At 39.5% G+C, this 25,178-nt stretch overlaps 1 protein-coding gene across 3 annotated transcripts in view; it reads right to left on the bottom strand.

The window, feature by feature from the left end:
- Sfmbt1 (Scm like with four mbt domains 1) overlaps nt 1-25,178 on the bottom strand; it is a 128,147-nt gene that overhangs the window by 24,404 nt on the left and 78,565 nt on the right. For all 3 annotated transcript variants that reach the window (XM_048355836.1, XM_048355835.1, XM_048355834.1), the window contains 8 exons: nt 17,312-17,400; nt 14,132-14,378; nt 12,648-12,742; nt 12,048-12,149; nt 10,231-10,381; nt 8,494-8,576; nt 1,562-1,688; nt 472-585 (listed from right to left, as the gene is read on the bottom strand). In XM_048355836.1, coding sequence (XP_048211793.1) covers nt 472-585; nt 1,562-1,688; nt 8,494-8,576; nt 10,231-10,381; nt 12,048-12,149; nt 12,648-12,742; nt 14,132-14,378; nt 17,312-17,400 — 1,008 coding nt within the window. The remainder of the gene's footprint in view (nt 1-471; nt 586-1,561; nt 1,689-8,493; nt 8,577-10,230; nt 10,382-12,047; nt 12,150-12,647; nt 12,743-14,131; nt 14,379-17,311; nt 17,401-25,178) is intronic.

The following is a 25,178-nucleotide window of genomic DNA, read 5'->3' as shown; positions in this document are numbered from 1 at the left end:
AAGATACAGAAAGAAGCCTTCATATATGAACAACAAAATGGGGCCTCAACAGAAAGTAAAACTGTCCAACACATTGATTGCTCTTAAGACTTTGTAGTTCACAATGGAAATAGAAACATAATTTCTATTATTTACAAATTAATCTATAGTGTTTTGTTATAATAGCCAGAATGGACTAAGATCTGACTAAACCTGGCAGATCTTCCCCAGCTGAGCCCTGTGTTGATGCCTATCCTGACTGGTACTTTCACTGCAGCATATGAGAAAGCTGGGTCCATAGAATTCAAGTAAGTTGAGCCCACACACACTGCCCACCGAAACTTAAGAATTATTGTTTTTTGCAATAAGTAATTTCCTATGAAGAAACAGATAAGGAGAATGTGCTTTTTTTTTATTTCTCACATAGTAATTGGTATGAGATACAATAGATCATTTAACAATCTACCCTGTAATCCAGAAACAGACAAATACCTCGTGCCCTTCGAGGAGTACTGAAGGGATGGCCATTGGTTTCACACCAGCCCAGAGGAAATATATCCATGGAGTCCACACTCACAATACATTCAGGTATAGGCTTTTTAGAACCTGTTAAGATTTTAAAATAAAACAAATAAAAAGAAAACAAAACTTTAAGACCATTAAAACAGCCTCTTTCATAGATGTCTTTCTAAACAATGTTCTACTTTTGTAATCATTCAGATGTAAGAGTTTTGATAAATATCTTTCTCAGAAGTCATACTTTTTCAAATATGGTAAGCAGTATAAAAAATAAGTAGTCTCCAGTATATGTGTAAGGATAAGGATCAAAACAGGCAATGAGTAGACAGGGCAATCTTTAATGAGGCGACAACAACGAAGCACCACTAGTATCACTCAGATGGCTAAGAAATAGTGTAGGTCCTTGAAATTACTAGAAACTAACAGGCATTGTCAGTTCTATTTGAAAAGAATATTAGTTTCTTTGAACTCTGAGATAAGCCTAAAAGTAGAACAGTTATCAAATCAGGAAATAATCTGGCTAGTTGCATAGGAGAGGTTGCACAAAAGTCAATATTTAATACTGTCCTTCACATATGCATTAAGTACCAATTCTACTAACCAGAAATTGTCAGAGCATGACTTCTGGCAGCAGGATAAAAAGGAAAATAGGCACACAGAGTAGCTAAAGCACTGAGCACTCACAGACTTCCATCCACAAATCCACCACTGAGTACTGTCCTGAGAAAATAGAGCATTACTATTTTATATTCTTTTTGGTTCTTTTTATTTGGGAAAACCAAGATATCATCTCTTCATTAAGCCACGTATTGATATTCATGCTCATTTATTTTGTTCCTAACAAAATTATGCTTTTTAAATTATTCTATAAAATAGGGGACTCATTAATTTCCTAATAGTCAGGTGAGAGGACAAGAAAATAAAATTTTAGTTTAGGATACTGTATTTTCAGTCTTTAAACAAGATTACTTAACTAGTCCATTGGGTTAACAAATCACAAAAGTAAACAGGAGTAGCAAAAGAAAGTGGCCACAGGAAATTGCTCGGGGGCACTGGCACTTACCCTCCAACTGGAGCCATAGGTAGGAGCCTCTTACTGCAGTGATGGTGGCAATGCACACTTCTTCAGGAAGAAGAGGATTGACTGCCTCAAGCTTCATGTTCTCCTTAAAGTCATGCTCAGAAATTGACTAGAAAATAAGTGAATCAAATCTATTGATTGGATTAATCACTCAGTATTAATTAATATGCTTTTTTTCAAGTACTATTTAATCTGCAGGTCTGCTTTAAAGCTATTGGCTTTATTATTTATTTTACCCCACTAGGGTTTGAACTCAAGGATTCATGCTTATTAGGCATGAGCTCTACTGCTAAGACATACCTCTAGCCCTTTACACACTCACTATTTTTGAGACAGTGTTCTACTTCCTGCAGGGCTTTATGCTTCCCACTGTAGCCAGGATGACAGCGCAAGCCACCACCCCCAGCTTCTTCTGTTGCCATGTCTGTCTAAATTTTCTGCCTAGGGTGGCCTGGAACTTTGATCTTAAAATGTTGTTCTGAAAAGTACAGAGAATCCTCTAACACCAAATATGGAGAAATGCTTGTGATTCTCCCAGGAAAACTGTACCAACTTCCATGTGATTTTGTTAATTTTTCATTATACATTGACACTATATTGCTGTGCATATACATATAGCTAAAATTAGTTAATATTCATTTTGGTATTGTTTTTTCTTTTTAAAGATCTTCTGCCAGGCACTGGTGGCTCACACCTGTAATCCTAGCTACTCAGGAGGCTGATATCTGAGGATCTCAGTTCAAAGCCAGCTAAGGCAGGAAAGTCCATGAAACTCGTATCTCCAATTAACCACCAGAAAACCAGAAGTGGAGCTGTGGCTCAAGTGGTAGAGTACTAGCCTTGAGCAAAAGAGCTCAGGGACAGTGCCCGGGCTCTGAGTTCAAGTATCACAAATGACCCCCCCCCCAAAAAAAAATGTTGTTCTCCTTTTTAGCGAGGAAAGGGAAAATGTCTGTTGTCTTTTTTGGTGTTAGAGGCAGTATAGTCTTTCTTCTTCTTCTTCTTCTTTTTTTTTTTTTTTTTTTTTGGTGCTAGTACTGGGGCTTGAACCCAGAGCCTGAATGCTATTCCTAAGCTTTTTTGCTCAAGGCTGGTACTCTTCCACTTCTGGCACTTTGGTCATTAATTGGAGATAAAAAGTTTACTGGACTTTCTTAACTCTCTCCTGAGTAGCTAGGATTACATGTTTGACTAATCAGTGCCAGGCTATTATAATGTTTAAGTCAGACATTCCTGCATATTGCTCTATGGTTCCTCATCTATAGTTTGAAGTTGAGAGCATCTGTCTAGATGAATTATTACAAGATAGTAATGAAATAATACCCGAAAGGCTCTGTCTGTTGAAGTGTCCCTCAACCCCTGTCAGTTCATTCCCTTCCTTCAGAGGGCTCCACCTATGCAATAAGTTTGCCAGTTCAGCTTTGTATCTCTAGCATACAAGGCAGCCAGGATTATTTTAAAATGCATATGAAGAAAAGAATGACGTTATAAAAACTGCAACTTCTGGGTCAAAATTGAGTATCTGTGTTTGATTTCCTTTTTGATAACTCATTGAAAGTATTTTTAATTATCTTTAAGTAGTTGTACAAAGGAGTTGCCACTTGACATACCAGTTTCTGAATACAATGCATCTTGATTAATGTTACCTCTTCTGTCATTCTTCTCCATTTCTCAAAAAAAAATTTTTTTTTAAAAAAGTATCTTCCAGTACTGGGCTTGAACTTAGGGCCTCTAACTCTCACTCAGTGTTTTTGGTCACAGCAGACACCCTAACTACTGAGACACACCTCCAATTCTGGATTTTTGTGTTTTTTTTTCTTTTTTCTTTTTAATTGTAGATAATAGATGGGAGTTTATTTACTTACTTAAGGTTTTTTTGTTTTTGTTTTTGTACAGTACTGAGGATCCAATCCAGACCCCTGTACATGCTGGGCAAGCCATAGTATACCACTTTAGTACAACTCAATCTCTCATTGTGGCTTCTTTAAAACCATCAATAATGAGGAACTGGAATTTGACTTAATGGTTCTATATGCTTAACATGTGCAAAGCCCTGGATTCAACCCCCAACATCAGACCAAAACTAAAAACAAAAAGCTTCTCTTTATTTTGTTTTTAAGATATAAATCTAACAGGATAGATGAAACAGCAGAGAAATACTTTATAAGCTAAAATCTAGGATGAGCTCTTGAAACTGCTAGTTTATCAAAAATAGGTGAATCTACCTAAATACAGTAATAAGGGGAGGCTATCCAATATATGGACCATCCAAACAAAAAAAATAAAAAAGAAATATCATAATATATTACACCAGATACAAAATGAACTTAATAGACAGCTGCAGACAATTTCATCTAGCCCGAATATTTTTCTCAGCAGCCTATGAACTTTCTCCAAAACAGAGCATATTTTAGGACATAGAGCAAGCTTGACAAATATAAGAAAACAAAAAATAGCTTTCTATAGTCTACAAGATCAAAATGAAATAAAACTGAAACTCAATAGCAAAGAAAAGAACAGAAAATAGAACCACAAAGAATGAAAAACACATTGTTGAATGATCTATAGGTCACCGAAGAAATACATTGGGAAATTCAAAAGTTCCTAAAAACAGCAAAAGAAACTACAGAAGTTATTTAAACACACAGATATCGAACAACATTGTTGAATGACCAGTGGATCATTGAAGAAATATGCATTTAATGAAATACAACCTTTGGGATACAGCATAAGCAACACTAATAACACACACACGTACACATACACAAATGCACATACATCTAAAGTAGACTAATGATGTACTTTAAGCCCCAAGAAAAATTACAGTCAACTTCCAAACTAGCAAATGGAAAGAAATAGTAAAGATCAGGGAAGACCTGGGCACTAGAAGCTCAAGTCTGAAATCCTAGCTACTAGGGGCTGAGATCTGAGGATTATGGTTCAAAGCCAGCCTGGGCAGGAAAGTCCCCTGTGAGACTCTTATCTCCAAATAACCACTCAAAAAACTGGAGCAGTGGTTCAAAGTGATGAGTGCTAGTCTTCAAAAGAGCTCAGGGACAGCACCCAAACCCTGAGTTCAAGCTCCACAACTGACAAAAAAAAAAATTAGGGTGGAAATTAATAAAATAAGACTTAAAAATAAAACTCTACAGCTGGGCAATAGTGGCTTATACCTAGAATCCTAGCTACGCAGGAAGGTGAGATCCAAGAATCATGGCTTGAAGCAAACCTAAGCAGAAAAATCTTGCATGCTCTTATCTCCAGTAAACCAACAAAAAGCCAGAAATGGAGGTGTAGCTCAAGTGGTAAAGTGCCTGCCAGCCATGAGGGGAAAAAAACTGATCAAAAGTCTACAGTCTGGATTTCAAGCCCTAGTACCTCTGTGTGTGTGTCCATGTATGTGCAAGTGCTGATACACAGACACACACACGCAAATAGGCTAGGGATGTTCTTCATGGGAGAGCACCTGCCTAGGCAAGGGCAAGGCCCTAAGTTCAAAATTCCAGTACCACACACAAAAAATGATCCCAACTGAGGCACATAATAAATGCAAATTGATTTTGATTTAATACTGTTATTAAAAAGATGTCTCTAACAAAATTATAGGAATGATGATTTCCTAATGTGATTACTGCCTTCGTGAACACAGTAACAAAAGTCTGCTTCAAGGTGTGGGAGGTGTAGCAATGGAATAAAAAAAAAGTTAAGAAATGAACAAAACAGAAATTATTAATATGAAGGCCAGTGGAAAAGGAAATAATCATAAAATACTTCCATGCTCAGCTCAGCTGTGAATTCTGGATGCACATAATAATGTAAAAACTCAAGATAAGATGGGTAGGATGGGAGAAAAGTAATACCAAATAGCTAAGTGATCATTATTATAGACTCAATTTAAGTGTCTAAAACTAATTCTTCAAAAGATGACAGCAGAAGGGGGAGAGGAAGATGGCACTGTCACAATAGGGAGGCACCCCAACTCACTCCAAGCGAATAGTGAGCTGGGAACTCCAGCACCCAACACCGCATCAAGAATCCAGCAAACCCAACAACCAGAAGCAACAGAGAAACACAGGAAACAAAAAAAGAACAAAAAAAGAAGAGCCTATAACTTGCATGGAGCCGGAAAAATCTCCGGGGTACCCCCCCCCAGCCCCCTCCTCCACCGACCCCGGCCCAAACAGGGCCAAGGCTGGGAAAGGGGACCCGGCGCCGACAAACAGGACCGCAGACCGTCAGTGACCAGAGAAGCAACAGCCAAAAAATCATGCCAAGAGTGCAGAGTCCAGACAGCAGGAGTTCCACAGACCCCAGATGGAGCGCAGACCAACTGAGACAGACGGCGGCGTGGGACCGGAGGTGTGGGACCCAACAGCCGGGAACAGACAATGACAGCAGGGGACCCCGGGCGGCGCAGGCGGGGAGAGCCCAACGGGGAGAGCCAGGACCGCCACCACCAAACGACCAATCACCATACCCCAGCACCCCAGCCCCGAGAAGCACACTGCAGCGCGGGACACACACACATTCCAGGACCAGTAAGTTCCCCATTACCCCTCACAAATGGGAGACCAGCTCTAGCAGAGACCCAAACCCTACAAAGAAGCTAGAGCTCCCTCCCTCCCCCACCCTACCCCGAGGGAACAAAGGAGCCCGATATCTGGCGGCTCTAGGACACTACAGTCTCTGGGAGGACATGGGAGCTAGCAGAGGCGGAGCGAAGCCCAAAGCCCCAGCTAAGGAGCCAGAACCTGGCCGCACCAGCCTCGCCCCCTCCCCAGCTGGGGCCCGGGGACTGGTAGGCCTTGGAACCCCACCTGAGGCGCCTGGTCCTCGCCGACCTTTTGAATAACAATCACAGGCTTGCTGATGTGCAATACCAGCCCAGCAGGGACACCTGGGCCCAAACACACGCCGCCGTCACAGCGGAGGCACAGAGAGTCTGTGGGCACCAACCCGCGCCCAGACACTTGAACCTGCAGGGGTCCACGCATACCGCCCCCCACAGCAGACTAGCGAGAGGGCACAAGCACCCTCCAACAACTCAGGGCAGCACGTCCCCAAAGGAAGCACTAGAATGCACACACAGCACGTGGCCCCAGGAGGGCCAGCGTGGGCCAGCTTGCTAGCCCTCCAGCAGGAGGATCTCCAGCCCTGGGCTGGCTTTGAACTTTGATCTCAGATCTCAGCCTCCCTGAGTAGCTAGGATTACAGGCATGAGCCCTGCTCAAATCTTTTAAAACAGAAAGTACAGAAAATATGTTGCCTTGATGTAGACAGAATTCTGTAAACATCAATATTCCTTATGCAAAAAGGCCTTGCTTACCAATAAACCAATTATGAAATGGGCAAAGGAGCTAAACAGAGACCTCACAAGAGAAGAAATAAAAATGGCAAAGAAACATATGAGGAAATGTTCAACATCCCTGGCAGTAAAGGAAATGCAAATAAAAACAACCCTGAGATACCACCTCACTCCAGTTAGAATGGCCTATACTCTGAACTCAGGCAACAACAAATGCCGGAGGGGACACGGGGAAAGAGGAATCCTTCTCCACTGTTGGTGGGAGTGCAAATTAGTACAACCACTTTGGAGAACAGTATGGAGGTTTCTCAAAAAGCTCAACGTAGACATAGCCTATGACCCAGCCATACCACTCCTAGGCATCTATCCTGAACAACAGGCCCCAAGATATCAAAAAGACATCAGCACTTCCATGTTTATCGCTGCACAATTCACAATAGCCAAAATATGGAAACAACCCAGATGCCCTTCCACAGATGAATGGATCCAAAAAATATAGTACCTAAACACAATGGAATACTACATAACGATTAGGAATGGTGAAATATTGTTATTTGCAGGGAAATGGTCAGAACTTGAACAAATAATGTTGAGCAAGATAAGCCTAGAACACAGAAAACAAAGGGACATGATCTCCTTGATATATGACTGTTAAGGTGGAGGGAGGGGGAGACAGTAGAGACCATGTCTGCGAAACCAAAAACTTCCTATCAAATGGTATTTCCCACAGGTTTGGGTCAGCGACCCTACATTATATAACTAAAACCAAACAAATACTCAACATATAAAGGCCAAAAATAGACCTCTCAGTAGATCACAACACCTCAAAAGCTATGTATGTACATTCATATAAGACAAGGATAAGCAAACTCTATTGTCGACATTACATTTAAAGCCCTAGGTGAATTTCCTTTGGCGTATGCCACGTGGCTACTGTATATGTTTTTGGTATACTGTGTAATGTATATATGTCTACCTGACCTAGGGAAGGGAAAGAAAAACAGGGTGTAAGATATCACAAGAAATGTACACACTGACTCATTATGTAACTGTACCCCTTTTGCACAACACCTTGTCAAAAAATTGTTTAATAAATTATAAAAATTTTTAAAAAAGATGACAGCATATTATCTTTAGAAAGATGCATTTTAGAAAGAAGTATGAATGCCAGAATTACAGAGAGAATAGGATGTGATGCCTTCTAGAAAGAGAGGCTATTGAAAGGGATTGGTCTACATTCTAAACTTATTACTGCTATTTTCCTTTTTAAAATACGTATAAGTATTATCTGGATAGAAGTTATTTTCAAGCAAGCTTAATTGTTCTGTTTTATATGTCAACATTTTTCATACTACTGAACCATCAAGTTAGGAAATAAAGCTTCAAGTTCACATGATTTCAAAGAGTAATAAAATATGAAACTACAAATTTGTAATTAACATAACTACCAAACCAACTACTTTCTGCAATAAGTGTGTTTTTCTGTGGACATTTTATTATAATCAAAGTATCTGGTTTGAGTGATTGATTAACTTGAAAGTAACTTCATGATAAGCAGGTGAAGGACAGCAGTCCTGAATCCCGGAAGCAATGTCGTGAGGGGTCTCACCGGAGGGAAGCACCTCTGGGGAGCAGCTTCAGCACCACACTGTTTGAGGTAGTCAGCCCAGTCAAAGTCCTGGCTAGGATAGCCTATACAGAGATAAAAGAGCAATGACTCACACAACACATGATTACTGGTTCTACCACTCTACCAAGTATATACGAACAATTTCCAATGATTTGAGTGTATTAATCATTTTAGCAAGGGAGGAAAATATTCTGTAAATCCAAATCATAGCTATTTTCTTCAAAGCTTGGGATCAAACTCAAAGACTGATTAATTTTTATAAAACAGAGAAACTCTGGCCAAACTATGATAATAAAACAAAAGTGGTATGTCAGAATCTTTTGCTCTCCATCCAGCCTCCATTCATCCAATAAGCATTCATGTAACGTTTATTGTGAACCAGACACTGAGGCCAGTGTTTCAGCAATGAGAGTCATACTTAACTTACCAAAGACCTACCCATGAGAATACAAAGACCACCTGGCAATTTCTTTTGCTTATATAAAACATCAGATAAACACTGGATCTTTTCAAGATATGCTGTTAAAAACTTTACAACTTTCAGTCAATTATGATGAATTAAATCATAGTTAAATGCCTGATTAAAAGGTCAGAGATTATATTTTATAAAGTTGCAGACAGCAGGAAAATGAGCTACTACTTTGCTTCCTAAAGTCCCTGAGTCCTACTCCTTGCCAGCAAGGTCCAGACATTAAAAATTATCCATCACCTATTTCTAGCCCTGGCTCCAAGGCATCTAACAGTTAGCTAGCTGCAAATGCTCTGTGTTCTTCCTTGTCCCTTTTTATGTGAACTCCCAGCAGACTCAAGATAGAACAGACTGGACAGCTAACACAGAACCTGGCTGGAACCTGGCTTTCTAGCTTGTTATACAGATAAATGTGTCAAAGCAGGAAAATAGAATACAATGTTTAACAAACAGCTTTCTAGCTTGACATGTAAGTTTTCAAATATTTAAGTATTTGAAATCTAGAGCACCATTTGTACTTGCCTCAGGTCCCCAAAATATTAGAAACAGAGGTACAAACTACTTGGCATTATCATTTAAATACATCTCACTTTAAGGTGTAAGGCAGGAGAACAATGAGTTTGCAGACATATTGGGCTACATATAGAGTTCCAGGTCAGATGGGGCTACATAGTGAAATACTGTCTCAAAAAAGGAGAAAAAATTGGCTAGGTGAGGTGCCTTATAACTGTAATCCCACACATTTAGAAGATAGAGACAGCAGGATCAAGATTCAAGGCCATAGTGGCAAGAGTGCCTGCCTCATATTCATGAGGCCCTGGGTTCGATTCCCCAGCACCACATATACAGAAAATGGCCAGAAGTGGCACTGTGGCTCAAGTGGCAGAGTGCTAGCCTTGAGCAAAAAGAAGCCAGGGATAGTGCTCAGGCCCTGAGTCCAAGCCCCAGGACTGGCCAAAAAAAAAAAAAAGATTCAAAGCCAGTCCAGGCAAAAAGTTAACAAGAGCCTACTCAAAGGACAAGCTTGTAATCTCACCTATGCAAAGTACAGAGATAGAAGTCAAAGTCCAAGCCAGCCACAGGCAAAAACAAGACCTTATATGAAAAATACCTAAAGCAAAAAGGGTAGGATGCTTAAGTGGAAGAGCATCTACCTAGTAAGTGTGAAGCCCTAAGTTCAAACTCCATAACACCCCCCCCCTCATAAGTAAATCATTTTAAGGACACAATAGTGCCTGAATTCACACCTGGAGGTGGGATGATATGTAGACCATTCTTCAGACTCCACTGCACAGGGAAGATGCCAGGACTATTGGCATGGCACACAAATGATCGTCGTTCATGATCCTCTGGCCGTAAATCATCCATTTCCACCAGAAAGTACTTCTCATCAAAAACCTGTACATGCAATTAACAGATAAAATAGACAGTAGCTTTATATTTGTGTATGTGGGGGGGGGGGTTCCTTGGTATAGGCAAACATGTTACAAAACTTCATAATTATACTAAGTACCAATGCTAAAACGTTCAATAAATGTTAGGTCTGTTAGGCACTATTTTAATTAAATATTTTTCATGTGATAAGTAACTTTTTTTTTTTTTTTTGGCCAGTCCTGGGGCTTGGACTCAGGGCCTGAGCACTGTCCCTGGCTTCTTTTTGCTCAAGGCTAGCACTCTGCCACTTGAGCCACAGCGCCGCTTCTGGCCGTTTTCTGTATATGTGGTGCTGGGGAATTGAACCCAGGGCCTCATGTATACGAGGCAAGCACTCTTTGCCACTAGGCCATATCCCCAGCCCTGATGATTAACTTTTAATCTTCTTCTTAATAATGTAATGAGGTAGGTATCATTTTCTCCATTTTACAGATAAAGAAAATGAGTGTGTGAGTGTGAGTGTGTGTGTGTGTGTGTGTGTGCTGGTAATAGAGTTTTAATTCAGGATCTGGGTACTGTCTCAGCTTTTTCACTCAAGGATGGAGCTCTGCCACTTGAGCCATAGCTCACTCCACTTTCATCTTTTTGCTGGTTAATTGGAGGAGTCACATGGATTTTATTGCCCAGGCTGGCTTTGAACCATGATATTCAGATCTCAGCCTCCAGGGTAGCTAGGATTACATATAAGTCACTGACACCCAGATGGGAAATGAGTTTAAAGAAAGGTAAAATAACTTAGCCTAGGTTACACAGCCAGGAAGAAACAAAAACTGACTCTAAACTAAGTACTCAGGCTTCAGACAAAATTTAGCTTCAACTTAGTGAAGTATTAACTTCACTACACTACTCAGATCCTTAATCAATTTCAAATGCCAAAACAGAGAAGTTAATGAACTCCTTGGCTCAATATCCCACATCTCTTCAGTTTCCAGTGTGAGGATCCAACTTAAAAGCTCAAAATTCCTACTTGCTCTGGAAATAATCTTATACCAAGACAAGGAAAAATTAAATCTGAACAGGTCAGGTGAATCATTACCCAAACAACTATCCCTGGGCTCATGCTTCACTAAGTTCTACTTTTAGTAAATGGGCTTAAGCTCTAGTTCAAAACTGAATTCTTTCTCTTATATAGTAATCCAGTAATTAGGCCTTACTGATGTCCAGATTTTATAGTTACTTCTAACAAACACCTTATTTTTGTTAGTTTATTTTAATCTGAAAGATTAAAGCCTGAATCTGTAATGGCTAGATCTGGTGACACTAATTGCCTGTTCCCTCTTCATCTCAACCAGCTCTGCATCTGTTCGGACTGTGATGACACTGCCTGTCTTCAGTATTCTACAGTTATCCTGCCCTGATTGCCAGTCAAACCTCCTCTTGTTGCATAGTCAGACTTGTGCCAAAGAATGTAACCCTCACTCCTCTTGTGCCTAAGCTCTACTATTGCTTTGGTTTGTTAGCACTACGCTCAGAAGTAGGAATGGGTCACAGAAAACAGATAATAAAAAATGTACAAAAACAATTCTCACAAATGAGTTGAATCAGTAGAGCCTGAAGAAGAAATCACTGCAATCTCCTCAACCATACACCCTGAGGTGGATTCTTAATAAGATAATTGTTCCCATCTTACCTTAACAACTGTAGCAGGAGAGATCCCAAAAGGAGACCAGGGGTCCACAGCTTCCAATTTCATATTTACAGAAAATGTATGAAGGCCAATAACTTGCTTGTCCTAAAATGCAAACATCAAAAGGAATAAAAACACCATGCTTTTACTTTAATTTTATACTCATGTCAAGCTGAATCTAATTAATTAAATAATGGAACTGCCCAGCTTCTGGAAAATCCTGTAATTATCCTCCTCCCCCAAAAAATTTCAGGACAAAAACTAACACATAAAGTAGTCCACTCTACCTCTCTGGAACATAAGGATTATCTGGGGGAAATTTTTATTTTATAACAGGTTGGGTCTATGTATTTAAGAGCAGAAAACATTCAAATTGCTTTAAGGAAAGTTGCAGAGAAACCCAGGTAACTGAGAGAAGAAAACAAGGGTATTGGTCCCTCCAGCCTGAACCCCTCCTGCAGAGGCTAGGGCATTCTCTTACCTCCAGGGATTCATTTTTTATTTATTATTATTTTATTTATTTTTTAATTTTTAATGTCCTCAACTTGCTTGTCTCTACTGTAAGGAAAAAACTGCTTATCAATCATATATTTCTGTTTTTACCTTAAATAAGTATGATGGCAATGGCTCTTCTTCCTCTTCTTTCACTTTGGTCAAAATCTCTTGCCACGCAGCTTCATTTTTCAGATGTCTGATGGCTTTAGTAGAACAAGACAGCACTTTAGTTGAAAATAAGAAAACCTATTCAATTTTTATCTATTTTGCAAGCATTCATATAATAAAAAAACCAGTGCTTTCTATTGGGAACAAGAGGCTTAAGCTACATACACCATTTTTACACAAAATAACTTGCACCTTAATCTCAGTTCAGAGCCTAGACAGTTAAATTTTGTGGAAAAAGCCTAAGACTTGCTGGGAGCTGGTGGCTCACATCTGTAATCCTATCTACTCAGGAAGCTGAGATCTGAGAATCACAATTTGAAGCCAGACAGGCAGAAAAGTCCCTATGAGACTCTTAGCTCCAATTAACTACCAGAAAACTGGAAGTGGAACTGTGGCATGAAGTGGTAGAATGCTAGCCTTGAACAAAAGAGCTCAGAGACAGCACTCAGGCCCTGAGTTCAAGCCCAAAAAATGACCAAAAGAAAACAAAAGGAAAAAACCTAAGACTGGAAGAATTGCATTGTACCTAAAACAATCATCATTCAGCTGGCCATGGTAATACGGGCCTAAACATCTTAGCTACAGAGGAGGCAATAAATAGGAGGGTACTGGTCCTCATTAGCTGAGTTAAGTATTATTCAAGATCCAAATTGAAACTAGTAAGCAAAAAGGTTTGGGTAACCAAGCATGCCTAAAATCCTAGCTACTCAGGAGGCATGAATCTGAGAATTGAGGTTCAAAGCCAGGTTGGCTAGACAAATGCTCAAGACTCTTATTTCCAATTAACCAGCAAAAAAGCGGAATTGGAGGCATGGCTCATAAAACTGAATAAGCATGAGGCTCTGATTTGAAGACCCCATACTTGCACCCAAAAACAAAAACAAAATTATTTTAAAAGGCTGGTGATGTGAACCATAGCTGAAGACCTGCCTAGGCAAGGGCAAAGGCCTGAGTTCAAAACTCTGGTTACACACACACACACACACACACACACACACACACAAAATCATTCCAAATGAGACATACAATAAATGCAAACTGATTTAAACAACAACCTGATTTAATATTATCAGAATTTCTTTTAATCAACATTTGCTGTAAATTCAATTTGCTGTATATACCTATCTGAATGCTACCTAAGGAATTTTATCCTTTGTGTTGATAAGAGTCAATATGGGTTAGGATAAAAGTCTGTGAAGTATATCAGTATGTGTAGTAAATTATAGATGAAATAAAAAAATCAAAAGAATAACAGGTATTTACTTGAACAACTCCATTAATTTGTTGTAATATTTCTATTATGTGAACTAACAAAGGCTATCACGAAATGTCAAAAAATGCATTTTTCAGGCTCACAGTCAGTAATAATACCAAGATAACAATAATGTAACAATTAATAGAAGAATGCTGTTATTTCTATTCACCTAATGGGGGCTGAAGCTCATATCCCTGTTGAGCAGCCCAACCAATATGATGAAGAAAAGGATCCAAGTAATACAACCATTGCTCCAAATTGTCATGACCCTCAAGTCCTTCATAGCGCAGCTTCAGTCGTCCACCGATGTTTTCTACTACGGTAACGATCCAAGTGCTTAAAGAGTCCTGAAAAGCTTGGCATTCTAGCCTGGATCCCGGAGCAATGAGATCTAAAGGATTTCTTCCATTACGGAGCTATAGGGTGAAAAAGTGAGACAAAGTAAACTAATATAATACATTTTAAAAGTCAAGTTCTACATAATCTTAAACCTGTCTTCACATGTTTAGTCATTTAAAAGCCAGTGGTGGGCTGGGAGTGTGGCTTAGTGGTAGGGTGCTTGCCTAGTGTGCATAAAGCCCTGGGTTTGATTTCTCAGCACTACATAAACAGAAAAAGCTGGAAGTGGTGCTATGGTTCCAGTGGTAGGGTGTTAGCCTTGAGCAAAAAGAAGCCAAGGACAGTGCTCAGGCCCTGAGTTCAAGCTCCAGGACTGGCAAAAAAAAAATAAGCCAGTGGCATTGAGTACTATTATTCAAGTCCCCTTACAGTATTATTTCTAGGTAACAAAAATGTTTATATTCAAGAAAATCTACCTAGTCCAATAAATTTATCCTAAAAAATTCTAGAGTTTTCTTTAGTTTCACTTAGAACTTTTAAGCTGTCACTATTACTTTGTCTCTGATTATAAAAGCAAAAATGAAACAAGTGCTGATGGCTCATGCCTATAATCCTAGCTACTCAGGAAACTGACATCTGAGGATCAGGGTTCAAAGCCAGCTTGGGTAATTAACCACCAGAAAACTGGAAGTGGCATTGTGGCTCAAAGTGGTAGAGCACTAGCCTTGAGCAAAAACGCTCAGAGAGAGCACCCAGGACCTGAATACAAGCCCCAGTGTTCCTTTCTCTTACTGGAGGCAGGGTGGGGGGTGGGGGTGGGGAGACAGGATGGGGCATTTCATTGTCATATTTCTACCATGTTTACAATGTATTCCAATAAATATCATCTCCTCTATCTTTCATGTCTCCCATTTTCTCCCTTCTCAGAACAATTTCAACAATTTTATTGTTCTAGTTTCATTATTACAAATCTATTTTGATCACATTCATCCTTTTACATCATCTTTGTTAGCCCAACACCCCTTACTGCTAGTACCAACCTATTCCCATGTAACCATATCTTAACACTCACTCTTGTATTTTTCCTAGTAAAAACTACTCTGTGATACTTTCATATCCTGATATGCAAAAGTATATACGAATAAATGGAGGAATATACTCATAGCTAAAAATCTCCAGATGACAGAATTACTGTCAATGCAAAGCAAGACAATTTTTGCCAGTTCATTTGTTCAAAACTTCATTCATTCACTCAAATTCTACTGAGTTATGTTAAGTATGTTTCAGGCCCTGGATAAGCATAATGAGTAAGAGTACAAAAAAAATAGAGAGAACAGTTTCAACAGTAATGTTCATTGCTGGGCATGGAGCTGCTTGACTGTAATCCTAGAATTTAGGAAATTGATGAAGGAGAATTATGACTTAACTGAGCTTCACATTAAGATCTCATCTCAATGAAGAAAAAAGGGGGGAAGGGAAGAGATCACCATGCAGAATTTAAAAGGTAATATGACTTGACCACAGAATCAGACGTAAGAGCTCCAACCTATAAAGCTTAAAAGAAAATACAGGAATAAGTCTTTTTGACTTTGAGTTAAACAAAGTCTTCTGAGATATGACACCAAAAGCATAAGCAGCTAGAGAAAAATTGGACTACATCAAAATAAAAAGCCTTCATGTTGCAAATGATAAAAAAAGACCCATAAAATGAAAGAAAATGTTTGCAAACCAAATACCTGATCTGTATGAATATCCAGAATATATAAAGAACTCTTATAATAAAAAGACAACCCAATTAAAATGAGCAGATTTTGCTCTCAAAAAGAGATACATACAGGTCCAATAACATAAAAAGAAATGCAAATCAGCCAGATACTGAGGGCTCACATCTATAATCCTAGCTAGTCAGGAGGCTGAGATTTGAGGATCACGGTTCAAAGCCGGCCCAGACAAGAAAGTGTCTTTGAGCTATTTTGCTCAAGGCCAGCCCTCTAACACTTTGAACCACAGTTCCACTTCCAGTTATCTGGTAGTTAACTAGAGATAAGAGTCTTACAGACTTTCCTGCCCAGGCTGGCTTTGAACTGTGACCCTCAGATCTCAGCCTCCTGACTAGCTAGGATTACAAGTGCCCACCAGTGCCCAGACTGTGGGACTCTTATCCACAATTAACCACCAAAAAGCCAAAAGTGGAACTATGGCTCAAATGGTAGAGCACTAGCCTTGAGCAAAAAAGCTCAGAGACAGTACCCAAGCCTTGAGTTCAAGTCCTAGGACTGGTACAAAATAACCCGCAAATCAAAATGAGATAGGATACATAAGATAGCTACAATAAAAAAGATGAAAGTATTTGTAAGTCTGAAGAGAAACTGGAAATCTACCTATATCTCTGTATGTGTGTATGTATTATACATCCATACAAAAAAGAAATCAAAGCCTTCATATATATTTTACATGTCACAAAGATTATGAATAAAAAATCAACAAGATATAGAAATTCCAAAATCAATAAATCCACTTCACATAATAAAGAAATCTACACCTACAAACAAGTTTGAAAGCTACACTAAGTTAAAAGGACTATTGAAACATAGTAGGAATAAGAAGAGTCCAGTGTCTTCTGAGCAAAAGAAAAGGGGCTCGAAAGTTACTTGATATGTTTCAAATATCCACCTCAAACAAAATGGAAACCTGCTCAGTTACACATAGCTTTAAAAAAAAAACTCCCACTTTCTAACTGTGTAAAAAAGTATGGGAAAATGTATCTTAACATACCAGCAACTAATTTAGAAGATTTTCAGACATGGGAATAAGCCACCACTTTTCAACCTGAGGCTAACTGAAGCATTCCAATACCTATATCCATGACTTTAGTAATTTTTATTTGTATTACAATAGTACATTAGCAACCACTCTCACGTTCCTTTGGAGGGTTTTCCACACTGATTTGGCAAGCAGCTAATTTCTTGTGAGGGTTTTCCACACTGATTTTTCACACAGAAATACTCACGCCCTCTAGCAGTGGAACTGGAGGACTGCATGCTCCCAGCAGGGTCTGCTGCAGAAAGGCATCCCAATCAGACACTTTGTCTCTGATGCCTACAGAGGGAAGAAAAGACTGTTACTCAGTGTTACTACTCCTGACTGTTACTCAGACTGTTACTCCTAGTCACAAAACACAAAGAAATCAAACACATGGGAATGGCGTTTGTCATTCTAAGGCCTAAATTTCTCTGAGAGCTTGAAAAGACAAAATAAAACAGCAGCATCAAAAATCTTGCTCTAAATGGAAACTTTTCATGTAGTTTAGTAAGAATTGTATGCAAAACAAATCGAATTAGTTGTATACCAAAAATTCTTACTAAAAAAAATTATCTAAAAGTTACCTACTTTATTAAATAAATTTCCAAACATATTAAAAAATACAGAAATGGCAGGTGCTGGTGGTTCATGCCTATAATCCTACCTACTCAGGAGGCTGAGATCTGAGGGGCAAGAAAGTCCAAGAGACTTTTATCTCCAATTACTCATCAAAAAGCCAGAAATAGAGCTGTGGCTGAAGCAGTAGAGCACTAGCTGTGATTCCCCACTTCCCCCACACCCCCACCAAAAAAAAAAAAAAAAAAAAAAGCTCAAGGAACAGCGCACAAGCCCCAGGCTTAGTGCACGCACATGCACACACATGTACATAGAAAGAAGTTGTAGGGGTGGGAATGTGGCCTAGTGGTAAAAGTGCTCGCCTCGTATACATGAAGCCCTGGGTTCGATTCCTCAGCACCACATATATAGAAAAACCCAGAGGTGGCGCTGTGGCTCAAGTGGCAGGGTGCTAGCCTTGAGCAAAAAGAAGCCAGAGACAGTGCTCAAGCCCTGAGTTCAAGCCTCAGGACTGGCAAAAAAAAAAAAAAGTTCATGCTTAAGAAAGAAGTTGTAATGAATCCTCATACACCTTATCTTCAACATTACCTCATAGATATTTTCATCTAGACAAGGTATTAGCAAACTACCTTTCTGGGGCTAAATCTAGCCTGCAGTCTATTTTTTAAAATACAATTTTACTGGACACACAGACAAGCTAGTTGTTTATGTACTGTCTCTGCCACCTTCAGACTACTAACAACCACGACTTACAAAGCGAAAATATGTGCCAACTGGCCTTTTATAACAATCTGCCAATACCTGACCTATGCCCTCACTCCGATCTTATCCAATCAAGTATTACTAAAAAAGACAATTCTAAATAGTGTATAATTTTGTCCATAAATACTTCAGCTTATGTTTTACAAAAGAAAATAACTTTTTATCTTATCATAGTATTACACCTTTAAAAAGTTAGTAATTCCTTAATATCAAACATCTAGTCCATGTTCACATTTCTTTAGTTGTCTTATAAATAGCTTCTTCAATATGTATGTTCATATTAGGATCCCAAACCAAAATTGTACATGCAAATGCTTGATGATCTAAATTTCACTTGCATTCTCACCAGAGTGGAACACTTGTATGTCAAGGGCCCCCAGACCACATGGATGTCAGAACTCAGCCCACTCAAGCCAGAAATCAGTGAGGATTATGGAAATCCAATTCAATACACAGGAGGTATGTGTGCAGGGGTCACCTGGGCTAGTACCCATCACTTAGCCCATAGAATCTCAGAGCCTGGTCTCTCCAAAATCTCTCTGATGATCTGAAGCCTGCAAAGCAGAGCAGACCTTTGGGAGAGGTCTCTTGTCCTACTCCCACCCATGTCCTCGCCTTTACAGTCTAACAAAAAAAAAGAAAGAAAGAAGTTGGACTTAAAAATTTTTTCATTTGGCTGGGAATGTGGTTTAGGGTTTTTTTATTTGCTTGTTTGTTTGTTTTGCCAGTTCTGGCCTTAGACTCAGGGCCTGAGCACTGTCCCTGGCTTCTTTTTGCTCAAGGCTCTACAAGCGCCACTTCTGGCCATTCTCTATATATGTGGTAGGAATCGAACCCAGGGCTTCATGTATATGAGGCAAGCACTCTTGACACTAGGCCATATTCCCAGCCCAGGAAACGTGGTTTAGTGGTAGAATACTTGCCTAGCATGCATGAAGTCCTGGGTTTGATTCCTCAGTAGTGGGACTGTGGTTCAAGTGGTAGAGTGTTCGCCTTGAGCAAAAAGAAGCTCAGGGACAATGCCCAGGCTCTGAGTTCAAGCACTAGGATTGGCCAAAAAAAAAAAAAAAATCATTTGTAGGTACTTTCTTCTCCATACCCCTACTCTCTTTTTACTTTTGACACAGTCTTTTCCTATAATTTTTCAAAGTCTGTTTCATTGGCTGTTTCTCTATGATAATCCCTATTATTTTCTATAAATCTGTATTCAGAATCAGAGTTTGATCAAAATCAGGTTGGATCTTTTTGGAAGGGAAAGCAAGAAAGTTTCACAAATGGAATTATATACTTCCATCAGAAGTACATCAGGCTCAACAGTGGTAGTTCACACCTGAAATCCTATCTACTCAGGAGACTGAGATCTGAGGATCACAGTTCAAAGGCAGTCCAGGCAGGAAAGACTGTGAGACTCTCATCTCCTGGCTCAAAAGCTACAGAGAGCATTCAGTCCCTGAGTTCAAGACACAGTCTAACTAGCACATATATACACAAAGTACATCAGGTTTGGTTGTCTGTACTTCTGTGACAACAGCTTTTAATGGTCAGGTAAGATGTGTGTGTGTGTGTGTGTGTGTGTGTGTGTGTGTGTGTACACATACATAGACACACATATATAGCTTCTTTTTTTTTTACCCTAGCCCTCCAGTTTTTATTCCATTAAATATCCCTATTTGGATGTTCCATGGGTACCTCAAAGTTTATTTTCAAAATTTAACTCTTTCCTCACTCTCCACTCCAGCCACCAATTTACAAATACATTTGGATAAATAGTCATTGAAGAATCAGTATCTACCTTAGTGCCTGACTCCTTGATCCTTGATATAGCTTCTTAAATATACAGATTTACTGGTAGCTAAAAATGATGATATTCCTTCTTCACTGACAAACATAAATCCTTATGAAGAAAAAAACCTGACTGTAATCCAATCTACTCAAAAAAGGATTTGTAGATAGTGGTTGCAGCTTAGCCCAGGCAAAAGCACAGGCCTTATCTAAAATACAAACTAAAAGTAAAAAGGCTGGGGTCATGATTCAATCAGTAAACTACTTGCCTACTAAGCATGAAGCCCTGAGGTCAATTACCAGCACCACTAAAAGAGGGGGAGGAAAGAAAGGAGGGAGAGAGGGCAGGGAAGAGAAGGAAGTGAAAGAAGGGAAGAGAGGAAAGAAAGGAGAGGGAAGAAAAGGAGGAGAAGGAAGGAGGGGGGGAGGAAGAAGATTTCTCTTCATCAACTTATTACTGTTACGTAAAAGTTCATAATGAAGTGCCAGACTTGGAAGTCAGGCCCCATTTTACCACGTGAACCCCATTTTAGAATCGAACCCTGAGCCAATCAGATTTGTACCTGTGTCCTAATCTTGCTTGCTTGAACAGCTGATTGTTGTAACCTTGTTCTTTGCCTTTATAAGCCCTGTGTAATCACAGCTCGGGGCTTCCTCCTAACCTCCGCTGTGTCGGTGGGTAGGACGAGGCCTGAGTTGCAGCTCGCTTAAATAAAGCCTTGCCTTGCTTTTGCATTTCGGATGTCTGAGTCTCGGTGGTCTTCTTGGTGGTGGTCTTGCAACTTGGCACAACAATAAAAGTACGGCATATTAGTCTCTTTATTCTTTCTCTAAATCTACCAGCCCTTTAAATAATCAATTGGTTCCCTTGAGTCCAGCAAAGGCTCTAAGTGAGGGGCTGTGAAAAAAGCTCACTATGGGGGGCTGGGAATATGGCCTAGTGGTAAGAGTACTCGCCTCATATACATGAAGCCCTGGGTTTGATTCCCCAGCACCACATATATAGAAAATGGCCAGAAGTGGTGCTGTGGCTCAAGTGGAAGAGAGCTAGCCTTGAGCAAAAAGAAGCCAGGGACAGTGCTCAGGCCCTGAGTCCAAGACCCAGGACTGGCAAAAACAAAAACAGAAAAAACCTCACTATGCTGGGCACTGGGGGCTCACACTTGTAATCTTAGCTATTCAGAAAGCTGTTCAAAGCCAGCCCAGGCAGGAAAATCTTATCCCCAATTAACTGGTAATGAATGGAGTTGTAGCTCAAGTGGTGGAGTACTAGCCTTGAGCAAAACAGTTTAAGGACAGTATTCAGTCTCAGAGTTTAAGCCCCAGGGCCAACACATGCATACATACATAGATGCATACATATTATATATAAATGCACATATTAAATACATGCATGTAAATATATACATATAAATATGTATACTAAAACATATATATTAGAAGCCCTTGTAGCTACTGTCATTATTGATATTCAAATTATTTCATCTTATCTAGAGGGAGTCTCTTCAGCTTGACTTTAAAGGCCTTTTGACATGATGTAGTCACTAGTATCTTTCTTTCTTTTGGATATGACAGATGCTTCATTTCATGGGTACATTTCCTGTCTCAGTTCATGGGTACATTTCCTGTCTCAGATAAGAATCAGCGACCAATTTGTTCCAGTAAGACTGATATTTAGAAATCATAACCAGGGCCTAGTGGCAAGAGTGCCTGCCTCGGATACACCAGGCTCTAGGTTCGATTCCCCAGCACCACATATACAGAAAACGGTCAGAAGCGGCGCTGTGGCTCAAGTGGCAGAGTGCTAGCCTTGAGCGGGAAGAAGCCAGGGACAGTGCTCAGGCGCTGAGTCCAAGGCCCAGGACTGGCCAAAAAAAAAAAAAAAGAAAGAAATCATAACCAAGAAGCCATAGCAGAGCATCACAAGGCCCAATAGCTATACCCTTAGAAACACATAAGATGATGCTAAATGAAATGAACTCCATGATATGGAAACAAGTGATATATCACAGTTATAACTACTTTAAACGTCTTATGAGTATGTGTAGTTTCTATTATTGATGATGTTTTGTATCACCTTCCTATATTTGCACCTACACTATCTCTGTAATCTTATCTGAGTATATTGGAAACCGTGTTTACTGGTATTTGAAGCAGGAAATTCAAAGGGAATACCAAATTCGAGAGACAAAGGGTAAAAAAAGAGAAATAACTACAAAAGCAATACTTGCAAAACTGTTTGGTGTAAGTGAACTGAACAACTGGGAGGGGGGAGGGAAAGGGGGGGAGAGGGGGGCATGAGGGACAAGGCAACAAACAGAACAAGAAATGTATCCAATGCCCAACGTATGATACTGTAACCTCTCTGTACGTCAGTTTGATAATAAAAATTTGAGAAAAAAAAAAAAAAAAAAGAAATCATAACCAAGGTGCTGAAAGTGCTCATTGCTACTGGTTAATATTTCTAGGTGTTTCAGTGCCTAAACGTATCAACTTCCTCTTCAGCATCTTTTTCTAGAAAAGGTGAACACATGAGGACGTTTTCAGTACATCTACATCTGTATTTCCCTCCTATTGCGCCAAAGAACCTAGTTCTCAATTAGACATTATTCTGCTGTATTTCACAATAAACAAATAATTACTTTAAACTAACATCATTAACTATCATCCCCTCAAAAGTATAGTTCACCCTACTGAGGATTCAAATCACTTTGTTTTGAAGTCAATTTAACAGTTTTTCTCTGTGTGGTTTTCCTTTCTTTTTCTTGTGATTTTTGGAATTGCTTTTTTGAAAATTTCAATTTGTTTTATAGTTACATAAAATATCTACTTGATTTGAAAGTCAAATCTACAAAATAAAGGATATTTCTTTCCTTTCTCCTTCTTACTTCCAGAAAATATTCTGGCTGTATGTAGATAGTTCTTGTTTCTTCTTGATTACAACTTTTATTGGTATAAAATACTCCTGTTTCTATGCAATGTTTTCTCCTCTGTATTCTGCCTCTCACATAATGAAACTGACACTTCTGGTTTCTATTTGTTTGTATAACCTTGTCCATCATTTTATTTTACTCTCTTTTTCTCTCTCTCTTTTTTTTATTGTATTGAGGGTTGAACTCCAGAATTCAGAATTCAGGTAGTCTACCATTTCAGCCATAGTCCCAGAACTTTTTTGTTGTAGTAGATTTTCAAAGTCTTGTGCATTTTGCCTAGACAGGCTTTGGACTGCAATCTTTTTATCAGTGCCTCCCATAGAGCTGAGATTATAGGCATGGACTACACTTGGTTTATTGGGTAAGCTAGGGCTTCATTTCTTGCCCAGACTAGCCTTGAAAAATGATCCTCCCAATTTTTACCTCCCAAGTAACTGGGATTACAGGTTTGGCTAGTCCTCCCTATTTGTTACTATTTTTTTAATTGTCTCTCTCTAAACAATACTGAACTTGGATAGGAGTGCTCTCTCTCTCTCTCTCTCTCTCTCTCTCTCTCTCTCTCTCTCTCTCTCTCTTTCCTCTCCCTCTCCTCTCTCTCTCTCTTCTCTTTCAGCATCTCATTTCAGGTATTATCTCCTTTTGATCCCAGTTAACACTTAAAGGGTAACTGTTAAATTACATGGCTATAGATTTTTTTAAGGCAATAACTGAGGTTATACCACTATTTATATGATTTTCCTAATTGTGTTTCATGTTTTTAAAGTGACAATAATCAAAGCAAATATGGTTCATATTTACTGTCTCCCTTATACCATCAGTTCTTATGCTAGTACTATAATTAATTCATTTTGCTTTGTGAAGCTCCTTAGTAAGGGCTCCAGAAAACAGTTTTCTTCCAATCCTTCACATGTTCCTAATAGTATGTATATAATCTTTATTCCTAAAATTCAGCTTGATGAGATAAAATCCTATCAAATACTTTCATTGAATTTCTTTCTTTTTGGTGGGTCTTGGGGCTTGAACTCTGGGCCTGGGTGCTGTCCCTGAGCTCTTCAGCTCAAAGCTAGTGCTCTACCACTTGAGCTACAGTGTCACTTCCAGTTTTCTGTTGGTTATCTGGATAAGAGTCTCACGAAATTTCCTGCCGGGGCTGGCTCTGAACCACCATCCTTAGATCTCAACCTCCTGAGTAGCTAGGATTATAGGTATGAGCCACCAACACTTGCTTTGGATTTCTTAAATTTGTTATCCCATTGTCTTTTGGCATAGACCACTATTGTTTTTGTTTTTGTTTGGCCAGTCCTGGAGCTTGGCCTCAGTGCCTGAGCACTGTCCCTGGCTTCCTTTTGCTCAAGGCTAGCACTCTGCCACTTGAGCCATAGCGCACTTCTGGCCATTTTCTATATATGTGGGGCTGGAGAATCCAATATACGAGGCAAGCACTCTTGCCACTAAGCCATATTCCCAGCCCTAGACCACTATTGTTAATAACTTGCCTGACACCCATGTTTTCTTTTCTTTGCAAGAAAATTGCTATGTTTTTGCCTAAATAATAAAAAGATTTTTTTAGGGCTGGGGATATAGCCTAGTGGCAAGAGTGCCCGCCTCGGATACACGAGGCCCTAGGTTCGATTCCCCAGCACCACATATACAGAAAACGGCCAGAAGCGGCGCTGTGGCTCAAGTGGCAGAGTGCTAGCCTTGAGCTGGAAGAAGCCAGGGACAGTGCTCAGGCCCTGAGTCCAAGGCCCAAGACTGGCCAAAAAAAAAAAAAAGATTTTTTAAAATTTCAGTAATTTGAACACTTGTTTTTCATTTAAATGGGTCTTGCTAGGTAGTCCCAGCTGACCTTGAAGTCCTGAGTGCTACTGAGTGCAAATGATCATCCTTCCTCAGTCTTCTAAGTAACTAGGACATCCACACACACCACATCCAACTAGAATTCATTTTTATGTAATCATTCTCACTTGACTTTCCTAAATTCATGATGAGATTTTTCAAGACATATTTCAAATAGACTTG

Source organism: Perognathus longimembris, chromosome 10, assembly GCF_023159225.1.
Source record: "Perognathus longimembris pacificus isolate PPM17 chromosome 10, ASM2315922v1, whole genome shotgun sequence".
Taxonomy (NCBI): domain Eukaryota; kingdom Metazoa; phylum Chordata; class Mammalia; order Rodentia; family Heteromyidae; genus Perognathus; species Perognathus longimembris.
This window is presented reverse-complemented; position numbering and strand designations above follow the sequence as displayed.